Source organism: Streptopelia decaocto, assembly GCF_964273445.1.
Source record: "Streptopelia decaocto genome assembly, chromosome: 3".
Classification (NCBI taxonomy): Eukaryota; Metazoa; Chordata; class Aves; order Columbiformes; family Columbidae; genus Streptopelia; species Streptopelia decaocto.
The window spans coordinates 113,330,229-113,344,430 of NC_138656.1; the positions used below are offsets into that span (position 1 = coordinate 113,330,229).

General features: G+C 44.0%; 1 protein-coding gene across 2 annotated transcripts in view; it reads left to right on the top strand.

Annotated features, from left to right (window-relative positions):
• The first annotated feature begins 3,488 nt into the window (after window positions 1–3,488).
• Window positions 3,489–14,202, top strand: part of FKBP1B (FKBP prolyl isomerase 1B) — a 48,498-nt gene continuing 37,784 nt past the window's right edge. The window contains exons 1-2 of one of the 2 annotated variants that reach the window (XM_082047378.1): window positions 3,489–3,626; window positions 6,392–6,439. In XM_082047378.1, coding sequence (XP_081903504.1) covers window positions 3,590–3,626; window positions 6,392–6,439 — 85 coding nt within the window. In that variant the 5' untranslated portion in view covers window positions 3,489–3,589. Of the gene's footprint in view, window positions 3,627–4,078; window positions 4,185–6,391; window positions 6,440–14,202 lie in introns of those variants that run through there. The other variant, XM_082047379.1, reaches the window with a different exon arrangement.

Sequence of the window (14,202 nt, forward strand, 5' to 3'; positions counted from 1 at the left end):
GGGGGGGTTTTTTGTAGTCTTCATGAATTTATACATTTGCAAAATTTGTGCATTCCATTTATGGGCAATTTAGTGCTTTGGCCTTCCAGGGGTGTTCTTCATGTGCATATGGAATCTATTACACATGATTTGTAGATCCTTTGTAGATTTTAAAACCAGTGAAGAATGGGACTTCACAATGTAGGATCTATGAACTTAACTAAAACATGCTAAAACTACGAACACTGTTTTGTCTTCCTGAAAGTGGAAATGCATAGTTTGCAAACAGTGCAGGCTGTTAGGGTTTTAACTAAAGAAAATTAGATAATCAGCTGCTAAACTTTTGAGAGTTTGGGTTTCTGCAAAACCTCAAAATGACTAGGATCGACTTGTCCTCTTTGTGACCACTGAGGAACCTTAGATTTTGGAGTAACGTGGTTCCATCAAACCATTCTGGAAGGAGGGTTCAGAGAACCCCCCGCTTTTCCAAGCTGCTGTTTTTATTGCCAGGATAGAAAAACGTGCTGTGGGAAGGTCTTGTGGTAAACCGCTGTTCAGGGAGGTGAGCTCTACAGAGCCTTGAAAGCTGAGACTAATGGATTTTATCCTCGATACAGATATGCTGGGTCCCAAAGGGGGAGGTGGTGGATGTCATGCAGTAGCTTTCAAAGAGCATTCTTTAAAACACTAATCTCCTGGTCTGCTTCAGTAATTTGTTTTTAGCAATTTCTCTGGTCATGGACTTTTCCATTTAGCCTCTTTGTCCTCTTTGCCTCTTCGCTGATTTTCTGCCAATCCTAAACTACTTTCCCTTGTATTTCAGAGGCTTTCCTGAAGATATGGGACATCCCTTGTTTCAGTCTTCTCTTCCAAGATCTTCATATGCTAACAATATATGTTGTTAACATCAGTGTCTTTGAGGACCTTGACGCCTCCGGTGAGTACAGTAAGGTGAAAAATAACAACATTATTTGTTGTTCAACATCTGTGGTGACAAAGGTTTTAAAAAACATTCACCTAACAATTTTGCGATGGCCTCTACAGGTCCTTTTCTCTGTCTTGAAATTTGATCTTGCCTTTCTTTCCACATGCTTAGGAATACCAGTATAGGGGATCTAATTAGCTCGTACCCAAAAGCAGCTATATGTTTGCGTTTAGGGAGCCAGCATGGGCAAGAGACCATGGGATAGGATGCTTATAAATATAGTAGATTTAGACCTAGATGGCAGTTTGGTCCCTCCTGATCCCTTCCTGTGGCTTGTGCATTTTGCTGCTGGTGGGTTTTCCTTTCTATCATGGTTGTAAGTCTGCCTGAGGATGCTGGGATCTGTGTCCAAGGCCTGTTATTTGTGGTGATGTTTGGCACAGATATTCTGTGGTCCCTTCTGAGCTGTATCTGTTATGTGATTGAGTCCAATCTCCTTCTGTCACAAGACGAGGCTCAGGAACAGTTATTCTTCCAGCGTCATGGGGACACGTGCAGCCCTGATCAAAGGAAGCGTGTACTTATAAAGGCCAAAGGGAACTCAGCAAAGTATAAATTGCTTTTATTTGTCAGAATTATGCCTTCTGATGTTCTGACTGTCTGAGAGGACACAGACATCTACCTGGAGGCTGGATGAAACCAGACATTCCCTGTAAAGTCAAGGGCCCTACTAGGACACGATGTACCTAGAATTTCACTTTGTAACCCTCCCTATGCGCTCAGCATTTGCTGTGCCGTCCTTGTTGCTCTGTAATGACTCTGAAGCACATCTAGAATTAGCAATGTTCGTGCCTTCTTAATACTTGTGTACCACTTACCTCCTGCTCGGCATTTTCCTATTTCTCAAATGCATGTTTGGTATCTTCCTGCTGATGAGAAATTAAATGAAATTCTGAGATTGGCACTGAAAATAATCCCTTTTCAGAATCTGATGTGTTACAGACCTGTTCTGATCAACAGAAATAAGTGCCTGCTTTTCTACAGATGCTATATGCAGCTGCAGAATTAATTGGGATGGAAGGCAGGCTAAAGAAATCCCTGTCCAGTCCTCATTATCGCTTCTGAACTGGTGTGAACTCATGCTTTTTCCTCACCTGCTTACTTTTTGGGGAGCTTCATCCAGCCAGCCCCAGTAATTTCGGGGTGGCCGACTCACAACAAAACATGCACAGAACAAAGCACGTGGGTGAACAGATGGTCTGATCAGAATAGTGTGAAACACAGCGAGGAGATGGTCGGTGTAGTTCAGAGCGTAGATGCAGGGGCCACATTATGACATTTACAAAACAATGCAGTAATTCCTCAGTTTGTTCTTCCTGGTGACTGTCCTGTGCAGATGAAGATCTTTTTCCATGAATGGAAACCAGTTTGTAACAGAGAAAAATCCTGAAAAAGCAATGTCAGAGAAGTGCAGGTTGGAATTGGATACAGACAGCTCTTTTGTTTGGAAAACTGATGATGTTGAGGTTCCGTTTTCTTTTTTAACCCAGAACACAAAAACTATAAGCAGAACTATTCTTTCAGGGTCAGTGGAAACTCTATTTTGGGTACACTTGTCAGAAGTGGTAGCTCCTGTAGAGGCATTTGAATTTGTAATCTCACACCACAGGAGCACCTGAGCAATACATACAAAAATTTTCTTATTTAAAACACAGATTAGGATAGGAAATTATCAATTGTGTTGCACAGCGAAATTCAAGGTACCTCAGAGTGTCGTGCTGGAGACACACTACTGGTGCTGGTGTGAGGAGGCACCGCCGGTGGGTTCCAATGCCACAGATGCTGCTACTCACTGACAGAAATCAGTACACATTCATGTCACCATGCACACGTACAGGATAAACTTCTTTCCTTTGAGGTGCCAGAGCCCTGGAACAGGCTGCTCAGAGAGGTTGTGGAGTCTCCTTCTCTGGAGACATTCAAACCTGCCTGGACACATTCCTGTGCGATCTGCTTTGATGGGTTGGACAGGATGATCTCCAGAGGTCCCTTCCAACCCCAAACAGTCTGTGATTCTGTAAGGTGCAGGTGTGGATGCTTCCCTCCGTGCCCGTGTGTAACTGGGAAAACCCTGACCCTCGCCCCCGCCTTCGGACCTGTCCTGCTCGCTGGATGTTTTTAGGAGCGGCACGGTTCCCCTGCCTGCTCGGCAGCGGGCTCGGGAGCGCCCTAAAGCACCCGCACCCCCCACCCTGAGCCCTCCGGCCGCTCAGACTCCGCGGCGGGCACGGTCGGACAGGGTGGGCAAAACGGTGCCAAGACCCCCAGGGAAGCGCTCCGGCGGGGACCCCGCTAAAGCGAGCCCTGCCCGGGGGAGGGCAGCAGCACCCCCGCACCGCCGGAGGCGGGATGCGGGGGGGCGGGATGCGGGGGGCGGGATGCGGGCTCCCCTCAGCCGCGGCGGCCCCTGGCTCTGCGGGCGGGGGCGGACGGCCCCCTCCCCTCCCCGGGCTCCCCGCCCCTGCCCCGCATTGGCTGCGGGCGGCTGACGGGCAGCCGGGGAGGCCCCTGTCAGCCGGCCTGGAGGGGCATGCTTGCACTGGGGGTCCGGCCGCGCCGGGGAGCGGGGCCGAGCCGAACCGGGGGGTGCAGAGCCGAGCCTAATCGAGCCGAGCCAGTGCCGCCATGGGGGTGGAGATCGAGACCATCTCTCCGGGAGACGGTAGGGGACCGTGGGGACAGCAGCCCTGCCGCATGGGGGGCGGGGGAGCCCGTGTCCGACCGGTGACCCGACCCGGCGGGTGTCGCACGGGGCTCCAAGCCCGGGTGGAGCCGCCGTCCCCGCCGCCGGGCAGCGGGAGAGCGCGGGGCCGCGGTGCGGGGAGGCGGCGGGAGGGAAGGCACGGCCGCCCCCGCACCCCCACCCCTGATGCAGGAGAGGGTGAACGGGGCGATGCGGCCGCCCGGGGTCCCGCCGGTGGCGGCGGGAGAAGCCGGCGGTTCCCCGGGCGGCAGCGCCGCAGTTCCCTCCCGGCGGCGGCAGCAGCAGGGGCGGCGGGGGGGCTGGGGATTTTCCTCTGGCATCCGCTGACAGCTGCACAAACCCCAGCGCGGTGCAGCCGCCCGGGAGCGGGGGCAGCGGCGGGGCCGGGCGGGTCCCGGGGCCGCGGGCGCTCGGCGGGGAGCGCGCCCGGCGGCCACAAACTTTCCCCGGTTCGTCACCGGGAACCACCGGCCATTCGTGTCAGCATCCCCCGGCCCGGCCGCCCGCCTCCTCCCGGTGAGACGTGCGGGGCTGGGGAGGGCTGAGGTGCAGCCCGGGCGGCGATAACCTGCTGGGCACAGGCTCCCCTTGCCAGGGCCAGTTCGCGTTGTGCTGCTCTTCTGCGGCGTTATCATAACATCTCGGAAGGGTTTGGGTTTGTTTGGTTGGGTTTTGGTTTTTTTTTGTGTGTGTGGTGTTTTTCTGTTGTTGTTGTTGGTTTGAGGTTTTTTTGGTTGTTTTTGTGTTGTTTATTTTTTAACATACAGCCATATATATCTATATAGTAGACCAGATTCATCCTTGCCTGATACGCCACTGCGAATATTTTGTTCAAGGTGATGTCAGCTTAACTTTCTTGGCCCAGTATCTTTTCCCTCTTGGGGTGTGCTTTTAAATTGGCTTCTCCCTCAGTGCTGTTTAGCTCTGGGGATCAAATTCTTCCCTTGCTTGCACAGTTCTAAAAGCAGAATACTTAAGTGGGTATAAGTAACATTGCTGAATTGAGAGTAGAAAGAAGGGTGGAACTTAACCATGTAATAGTACTTTCTAGCTATTAAATATATCAAGGCTGTCTTTGTAAGCAATATGCTATTCCAAATAAGGTTATATGGATTATTTCTCTTGGTTACAAGACTTAATCAAAATCAGCTGCCTTTAAACACTGTCTTAAAACCACAGCTAGACAGTGGTCTTGAGAATCTATGGTTCTAATTTAGCTTTGATGTGGCATCACTTGCTTTGCTGTTGTTATACTCACACAGCAGAATATATGTCAGTAAGGTTTGATATTCCTTTACTCAGATCTCTATATAATAGTTCATCATTTGAATAATACCTGCTTTACCACGGGTAGGATTCATCTCCCATAACTTTTCTCAGGTTAGGTGGCTAGTCTAAAGCAGTATTCTATTTATTTTTCTGAGAATTAATTGTCTTGCCTTTCTCTGGATAGGCTGTGTTTCTTTCAAAGTGCTGCTAATTCTCCACTGTCAGCAGCGGAAGCCCAGGAGAATGGCATACACTAATCACCTGTGTTCTAGCTGGTTAAAGTTAAATGAGATGAATCCCACTTTAAGGTTACTGTGAATGCCCTGACTGGATACCTATTGTACCACGGTGTGTGCAGCCCACAGCCAGAGACACTCCAGCCAGCCAGGCTGATGAGCAAGGCTGTTCAGATGACACTCAGAAGCATCATCTTCTCAGTTTCATGTTATAAAGCTCAGTTCCCCATATTAGCCTGCCCTCCTGCCATTCACTGCTCATGGTGGTTTTGGCATATAAGCCCTCAGCTTGCGTGTTATTTGATGTTTTATACCCTGTTGTCATGTTAATTCAGACTGAAGAGGCCACAAAGCTGAAAAAGGTATGAGCCTCAGTTTCTAACTGAATCCCCAGTTTCCAGCTTTCTGGCAAGGATGTTTGTTAATAATTAGTCTCATTTATACATCTAAGTTCTTCTGAACCTGGGTCCTCCCCTGGTCAACGTTACTTGAGAGGTCAAGGTTAGCTGCTTTAAAAACGCCATCAGCATCTAATTGAGCCTGCAAAATCTTCCCCTAGGTTGTGGTGCCTTTGGTACCTAGAACAGGTAAAACTGAATTGGTAATTCTGTTTTCCAGTGGCAAGAAAATAATTTAAACCTTCTTTTCCTTCTGGTATGAAAATTCTAGCAGGAGCTACCAGGCTCTGATAAGAACTCAGTGTAACACTGCTTTACTGTCACCCAATGCTACAAAATTAAACTGCCTTTGTATGTGAAAAGTTTTTTAAAAACCCTTCCTGGCTAATTAAAGATGCCCTTGTTAGAGCTGTCTTGAGTGAAAGGCATTAGACATGTGAATACAAATGGAATTTTTTTCACAATGTCAGACTAAGACTTTATTTGAAAAAATCTAGCAAAACCATTCTGAGAATTCTAAGGTTATAATCTATGAAGTTTTGACAGTCCTTCTGCACTTACAGAATGCAAATGCATCTATAATGCCCTTATATATAGTGAAAATTATGTAAGGAAAATATTATTTGATCTAACAACTAAATAGTACCCAAACTGGGATTTTCTACCCTAAACCATACCCATTCCTGCTGTGCATATTAGTGGCTTGATAATGCGTAGTCAATACAAATCCCAGTCTGGCATTTTCCTCTTAAAAGATAAACCTGCGTAGCCACACAGATAAGCAGAGAAGAAAATTAACAACCTTTTATAATTTTAACAGGACGGACATTTCCAAAGAAGGGGCAGACGTGTGTAGTGCACTACACAGGTAAGCCATATTCTGAATATTCTCTTGATACCAACTGCCTTGTGTTGAGGAGTGATTTGCCACTTCTTATGGCATTGTTGTGGTTTTTTACTTTGTTCTCTCGCTCTCAATCCGTTTGATTGTGCTCTGATGTGTTTCCTAAATATTTCACTTCTAGCTGAGCAGTTCAGGCTGCAGTATCTAGGTGTGTGTGACAGCAGATTTGCCAGATGTGGCGTTCAATGGTGAGAGGTTAACAGACCTGTGGACCTGGTTCTTGAAGCCATCGTACCAGCTGATGAAATCAAGCATGAAACAGTGAAAAAGCTGAGTTCATATTTTTCCATCCCCTGATCTTGATACAGACAATGATTATATATATATATATATATATATATATATATATCTTAAAAGCATGTGTCTATGTATTGGCAGTAAAATTTGCTCCAGGTTAAAGAAATCAATGCAAGGTCTATTTAACACCTGCTTTATGGACTTGTATGAGTCTTAAGTGGTGAGTTGGTTAAAGGAGCTGTTTATGCTGCACCTTTGCACAGAGGGAAAATGTCCTTTAAATCAGTTTGTAACGTTACGTTTTGTTCATAGTTATGTAAATTGTCGAAAGAATGCAAAGACCTCTGCAGGCTGAGTCCCCAGCTGGGAAGTTCACATCAAGAGCTGCCATTCTATGCGGTCTTTTCTTTAAGAAAGCAAAATGTAGGTGATGTGGGGATTGACAGCTACTGATCTGAGCCTAGATCTGCGAGGTAACGTTCTCCTTTAGTGTTCAGTAGCTGTTGATTGCTTTCAGTTTTGTACTTGCTTCTGTCACTTGCAGCTGGAGCAAGGTGGGACCATTGTCTGGTAAATAATAACTCATGAAGCAAACCTATTTGTATTTTCAAGAAGTTTTTTGCTATAGTTTCAATAATATCTCTCCTCAGAAGGTTATATGGGCTTGGGGTATAGGATGTCTGGATTTGAGCTCCCATACATCTGTATATTCAGAGCATTTTGATCCAATGAGGATTTCTAGTTTGAATTAGAAGTTAAACACATGGGTTTCCCATGCCAGTCTCAGCCTTGCAGGTGTTCCTCTGTATCTTCGGTCTGAAAATACATGTTTTGAAGCTATTTTGGTGAAAACGTTGAAAGATACGTTTCTGTTCCAGCCCAAACTTCTAAAGTTTTTATGAAATTAAATTGCCACCTCCCACCCCCAGTTAGTTCTAGATAAATTTAAGTGTCAGAACTGAAATCAGTGAAAAAACTTTGAGGCCTGTGGCTCCCACAAAGTGCAGTTCTGCGGGATAACTTCAGAGGGAGTGTGAATGGTGGATGTGGAAAGATAACAAGATGCTGCATACTCTTACAGGCATTAGATAACATCTTAGATGAAGCTATCATAAGCTGCCTTTTGACATAAGAGTCTTCATGAAAACTCATTAAATCCATTTCCAGCGAAAACTGTGCTTCCTCCATATATCTTGCTATAGGTGCTATGCAACCTCTCGAACTCCCAGATTAGAACAGATATCATAAAAAGCTCGTTGCCTCAGTTCCCATGCTGGTACAATGTTTAAGCAGTGTTCAATGGTAATATTCTTAAAGGGAGCCCATGGTTAGTGAATACACTGTTTTCTTCCAGTCATCTGTAGTAATGTGGGAAAGATGGTATGGAAGTCAAGTTTTAATTTAAAAGTTATTTTATCTGAATACAGTATAACTTCTTTTTATACTGAGGCAATTCCAGATATGCCTGGGATTCATCTTGAAATGATCTTTGTCTTATTTATATGATCTCATTAGACCTCACTGTGCTTAATGCTTATCCTCACCACACTCCTGTGGTTCTGCTTTGGGAACTGGGTAGCTAAGTTACAGAGATGTCCACAGAGATACCCAGAACATGTCTTGTGACCTAAAATGGGAGCCAGGAAAAATTAAGACACCTAGGTGCAAGGAAATGATCTGGAAATCCCATTTTCCAGAGCTGCTTAATACCGGGAGCATGTAAAGCTCACAAGTTGTGTCCATGTTCAGCCTCCGTGTCACTCTGGAGCTGGGCACAAATACCTGACAGAGGCGCTGCGGTCTGGGAGGTGAGGGAACCACGCACTGACTGGGCTCTGCCAAGATCTGTAGATCATTTGGATCCCAAGAGGAGCCTGACCTCACTGGAGTGCTCTGAGCACAGCTCTGGATCCAGCAACAAGCACAGCGGCGACAGCCACTTTCAGTCAAAAACACGACCTGTGGGAGCCCACTTTATGAATAATGACTGAATGGTGGTTTCAGACACGGCAAACCGATGCTCGGTTGTCTTTTCCAACAGAAGAGGATCATAGCTCTATTTGCCTCATCCTTAACTGCAACCGTTACGTTCCTGAGGAGGAGAAAGCTGCAATTTCCCGCTCCCTCCAGCTTAGCTTGGGACTTTCAGCACTGAAGAATGCAGGAGCCATGGGCAAGAAAGGGAGCAGGCCAGAGGGTATTTGGTTCAGGCACTAATGCAAGAGTATTAAAGGAGTTGTATTCCAGTTCCTATCTTCAGGATTAATTTCGTACTTTTTGTTTGTTTGTTTGTTTGTTTTTTTAAATCCAATGATTTTCCCATTCATTGATACCTGGTGTTGGTGGCTGGGTAGGCCATGTCACCCTTCTGCTCTTATACCAACATATACACTATGTGGTGATACAGATCCTTAGAACAACCGTGGTTGGTTCCATACTTCCTTGAAGGGGCACGTTTTTGAGCATGCATGGAAAAAGCATTACCTGTCTACTAGTTATTAATATCTTGAGAGTTTCCATTGAGGAGGAGACCGGAAGGGGCTGACTTTTCAAGGAGACTCAAACAAGAAGTGGGCTGTGGACCCTATTTTGTCTTACTTCTCCATCTTGCCTTCCCTCTCCAGAAGTCTCATAGATGTGCATTGACCATGGGGTGGGGGGTGATGGCAGAAAGGGCATGGACAGGAGTGGGAATGCTGGCACTACAGGACTAAAAGGCATCTTGCTTCTGATGCATCTTTGGGGAAAAGGATTTTAGGAGCAAGTTATCTTCATGCATTGTCCTGGCAGTCCCTGCACAGCACGTCCAGAGAGGACCAAAGGCTGGTACCTTAGATATTGGCAGAACTGTAGAGTCTTGTCTGCTTATCCTCCAGGATCTTGTGATTCACGCATCGTCGTGGCAGGGATTCAGCAGGCCAGTTTCTAGTTTGATGACCCTACATGTTCCAGAAGAACTGCAATCTCCTCGAGATGAAGGAGAACTGCAAGTGAGTTTTACACTTCTGCTGTCAGCGCTCCAGCTATCGGGCTGTTCTGTGTGGCAGCTTTGCCTCTTTCTCTCCTTGTTCAACTAGATCAGTAACCTCCGGAGCAGACTTTGCAGTCTGATTCCCAAATGCATCGTGATGCCTTAATAGAGAGACCTAAGTTCCAGGGGCAGCGGGAGTTAAGGTGCAGCCTCCCTAGGGAACTGTTTAGAAGGAAACCTCTTAGTTTAAGCATTTTTATTCTTTTTCCTAAGAAGTAGTTCTAGCCTGCTTTACACTTAGAGCGGGATTTTTTTATTACGCATCAGAAGTACTTAATTGTCCTTTCTATCTACGTAAGTTGCCTTAGTGCCTAACTTTGGTACTATAAATCACCTGCTAATTTTTCGGCTTTGCACAGCTTGAGTTAAGTACACAAATAGATGCTCCAGATCATTGCAGAAGATTAGACAGGAGGACTGTGACAGAATATGAAACCGAGTCCCGATCTTGGTATGACAGAAGAATGTGGTCAGATTCCCATATGTTTTATCTTTATTAAGAAATATAACAAATAGAATAATTTCTTCTTATTATCCAGCAACTATGTTTTGTCTCAAAAATTACCTGATGCAATATTAAAGTAATGGGATTAATAGATAAGGTAGTTCCTTGGCACTGAATTGCATTTCCAGCAGCAATGGTTTATGTCATGTTTTTGTCAGAGATTTCATTAAGCAAGCTTCTGAAAGCCTTTGGCAATCTGCTTACTCCTTCTGTTTTCCATCTGCAAAATGATAGTTGCACTTCGTCTGCCTCATGTCGATAGATTGCAGTGAATTTGGGATATGAACTGCCTCCTTCTTCATGCCTTACATAATGGTGTCCTAATCTTGATGGGATCTTCAGGTTACATTGTAGTCCTGATGGTAATACAAGTGAAAAATTACAGCGTCATTAGTCCTGGAGTGTATCAGCAGAATTGAGGCATATTCTGTAGTTTTGTTTCCAGTGATTTAAATTTGTTGACTCTGGCAACAGGAATTAGCAGTGTGGAATTTTCAAAGGCTTAAAGAGATGGGGAAAAAACATGATTTTCAGTTAGAAATGCCCCTAAATAAAACCTTTGCTGAGGTTGTGAATGCTCTGTCTAGAGACTGTGGGGTAAAACCTGCACTCTGGGAAGACGAGTCCCATTCCTGGCACTCCAGCTAGATGATGCTGTGCCCTCAAGTGTGTACCAGTCCCAAATCTGCTCTTAATAATAAGAGGACAGCTTCTATTCCGTGTTATTCGGAGCTGACATTGTCTCGTGTTGTCCTGTGTAGCCTGTGGCAGAGCTGAATTCTTAACCTCTTCATTTTTCTCCTTGGTTGCCTGTAAACCTGTGAGAATAATACAATGATCCTTTTGGGGCACTGATGATGTCCAGTATTTGTTGTGTGCTGGAACAGACTTCTTTAAGTGAGACTATAAAGGCACATTAAATCATTAATTACTTATTAAACTGAACTTCTATCAGAGAATATTTTCCATAGACTTTTTAGTCTAGGTCAATGGCCACAAAATTGCACCAAATACATTGGAATAGAATAGAATAGAATAGAATAGAATAGAATAGAATAGAATAGAATAGAATAGAATAGAATAGAATAGAATAGAATAGAATAGAATAGAATAGAATAGAATAGAATATTTCAGTTGGAAGGGAACTACAACAGTCATCTGGTCCAACTACTTGACCACTGCAGGGCTGACCAGAAGTTAAGGCACGTTATGTGCACTTTCCAAATATCTCTTAAACATTTACAGGTTTGGGGCATCAACCACCTCTCTGGGAGCCTGTTCCAGTGTTTGACCACCCTCTTGGTAAAGAAACGCTTCCTAATGTCCAGTCTAAACCTCCCCTGGTGCAGCTTTGGACCATTCGCATATGTCCTGTCAGTGAATCTCAGGGAGACGAGCTCAGCACCAACCTCTCCACTTCAATATTTCAGTACTCAGAAGCGGATTTTTAGAATGCTTAAAGTGAAATTCCCTATTGAAATAAATGAATACTACTCCACTTATTTCAGCTGAGCTGTACAAATTCATTCTGTTTTAGGAAGCAGACCTTTATTTTAAGCAGAACCAATGATTAATTATTCTTTTCCTAGTGATGTGGGGACAAACCTGTATCATCTTCTTTTCCATATATTACAAAAACTGCTCTTTGTTGTTTCTTTAGCTTTGGCAGTGATATAATGTTGAGAGTTATGGTTGTGTCTGTGGATTTGAAAGCCTTTTCTTTTTTACCATTTTTATAACAAAAGCAGACTGCATAGATACAGATTAACAGCAATTTATAGAATATGCTTGATTTATTATGACTAAAAAATGCATTTTCCATTTAGCACAATACAAATATAATGCAATTCCCTTGAAAAAAAATCTTGCCGAAGAGAGAACAGATCTGCCTATTTTTCTTGCATAAAAATCACCCTGGTCTTAAGTCTATGTGGTAATAGCCAGAGATTTCTGTATACTGACATACTCTCAAAAAGACTAACGTAAATTCAGAATAACTTTGCAGAGTGTCATATACTTGTCATGAAGCTCAGGATCTGCATGACTGGATGTACATTAGCTTTGTGTGCCAGCACTCTGTGCGTTCTCTGCTCCTGCTTTCAGAAACATCTCTACCACTTCAGTGGGAGATGTGCATCTGAGAGGAAAATTGAACTAACTAAGGAATTTAATGGAAATTCTTTGTCTAGCTGGGTTTGGAAGGGGATAGGGAACACTGCAATTAGAGTTAATATTAATAAGAATTGTATTGTAACAGACGTTATAATTGAGCCTTGAATTATAGTCAGCTAAATCTTGCTTACCTAGAAAGAGCCTAATTGTTTTACCAAGCATGTTCCCAAGATACATTACACCAGGAGAGTGTGATGTCTTCCCATCTTTTGGGGCCTGATATTTTTCTGTGGTTTTTTACTTAAAATTGTCTCTTCAAATTGCCCTGGTTTGAAAAGATGAAAGCCTTTTACTTCTGCAGACATCTTTGTGGCAGCTAAGCACTTACGAGTAGCCGTTTTATTCAGTGAATCATAACTGCAAGAAGTAGCTTTGACCCCTAGTGAAGAACACAATCTTCTGCTGCCCCCCAGAAGCAATTTGCATGTCTTGAAACACTCAATAAAAGGAGTAAAATTCTCCTATTCGCTTATTTAACGTAGATTGGTTACCTTTGAAAATAGTTTAGCGATACTTCAGCCTGATAGTGATCAGAGTGTAGAAGCAAAAGTTTGAGGAGAAGAGATTTCTTCTACTCATTTGGCTGCCAGATTAGTGACTGATTTCAGGTATATTATTTGCTCTTTTACTTTCTAAATTTGACAGAAAAGGGGGCTGCGCCTCCCAAAATTGTCATGAAATTAATGCCTGCAAGTACTGTGTAAGAAGAGGCTACTGATGTGGAAAAATTATTTGATGAATAGAAAAGGTCAGAGATTTGTAAGAAAATACGTAGCAGCTTCAGCAGCTGAATTAGTGAGTTTAAACTGAACATACCGGATTGTTGCCTGATGGAAAAGGATCAGCAGAGTGAACTGTAGCCTCAGGTTTCCCAGTTGTTCTCCTTTTGCACTGAATGTTGCGTTGCTGTGTACTGTGCCCATCGGTTTCACTGGTATTATTTATGGTATTAGGTGCTATTTAATGTGGGTGAGTGAAGCAAAAAAGGAGCTTGACATTATTCAACAGCATTCTTACAGGCAAGCTCAGCTGAGAATTGATGGTTTGTCTAAGAATTGGAAACTTCTCCCCTAAAACATGGTCCCCGTGGCACTGAGGTGTTATTTGGGCAGCTGCTAATATGATTTGTGCAAAGTAAGGGAAGAGTTCAGGATTGTCTGCAAACGCTCTCTCACATTCGTTTAGGAAAAAGGCAGGATGAGTTTCTTTCTTAGAGAGTAAAGAAGGTAAAAAGAGATTTCTTCAAGATAACACACAGGGGCACTTTATCACCTGAGAGCGGCTTCTCTGTCAGTTTGAAACACGATGAATCATTTGGTGACTGCTAGCTTTGATTTTTGGAGGACCTACTAACCTTTACAGGATTTCCTTGCATGGAGAGATTGTAGCATCATCCTCCCTTCAAATTGTGCACGGAAATGAAACTGCTAGCAAATAATTAAACCTCCTACTCCTACCTCACAAAAGCCTCAAGACATTAAAAAAACAAAAGTTCACAAAGGAGATTATGTAGAACACCAGAGAACTAATAACCTGTGTTCATCAAGTTTTTAAAAGCTCAGAACTGATCCAAAACGGTGCCATCTTTTAGAAGATTAGACTGTGATTTCCAAATAAAATATTTTTGCTGGGCCCTCTTTGCACTTATTTTCAATGATCCCGGTGTGTAGCTCTGTCTGCTTACAGCTCATACATGTATTTAAGGACTAGGACTTGAAAGGTTTGCATCAATTCTTGATGGTTGGAATTCCAGGCCCTTACAAGAATGACATAGTTTTCTAA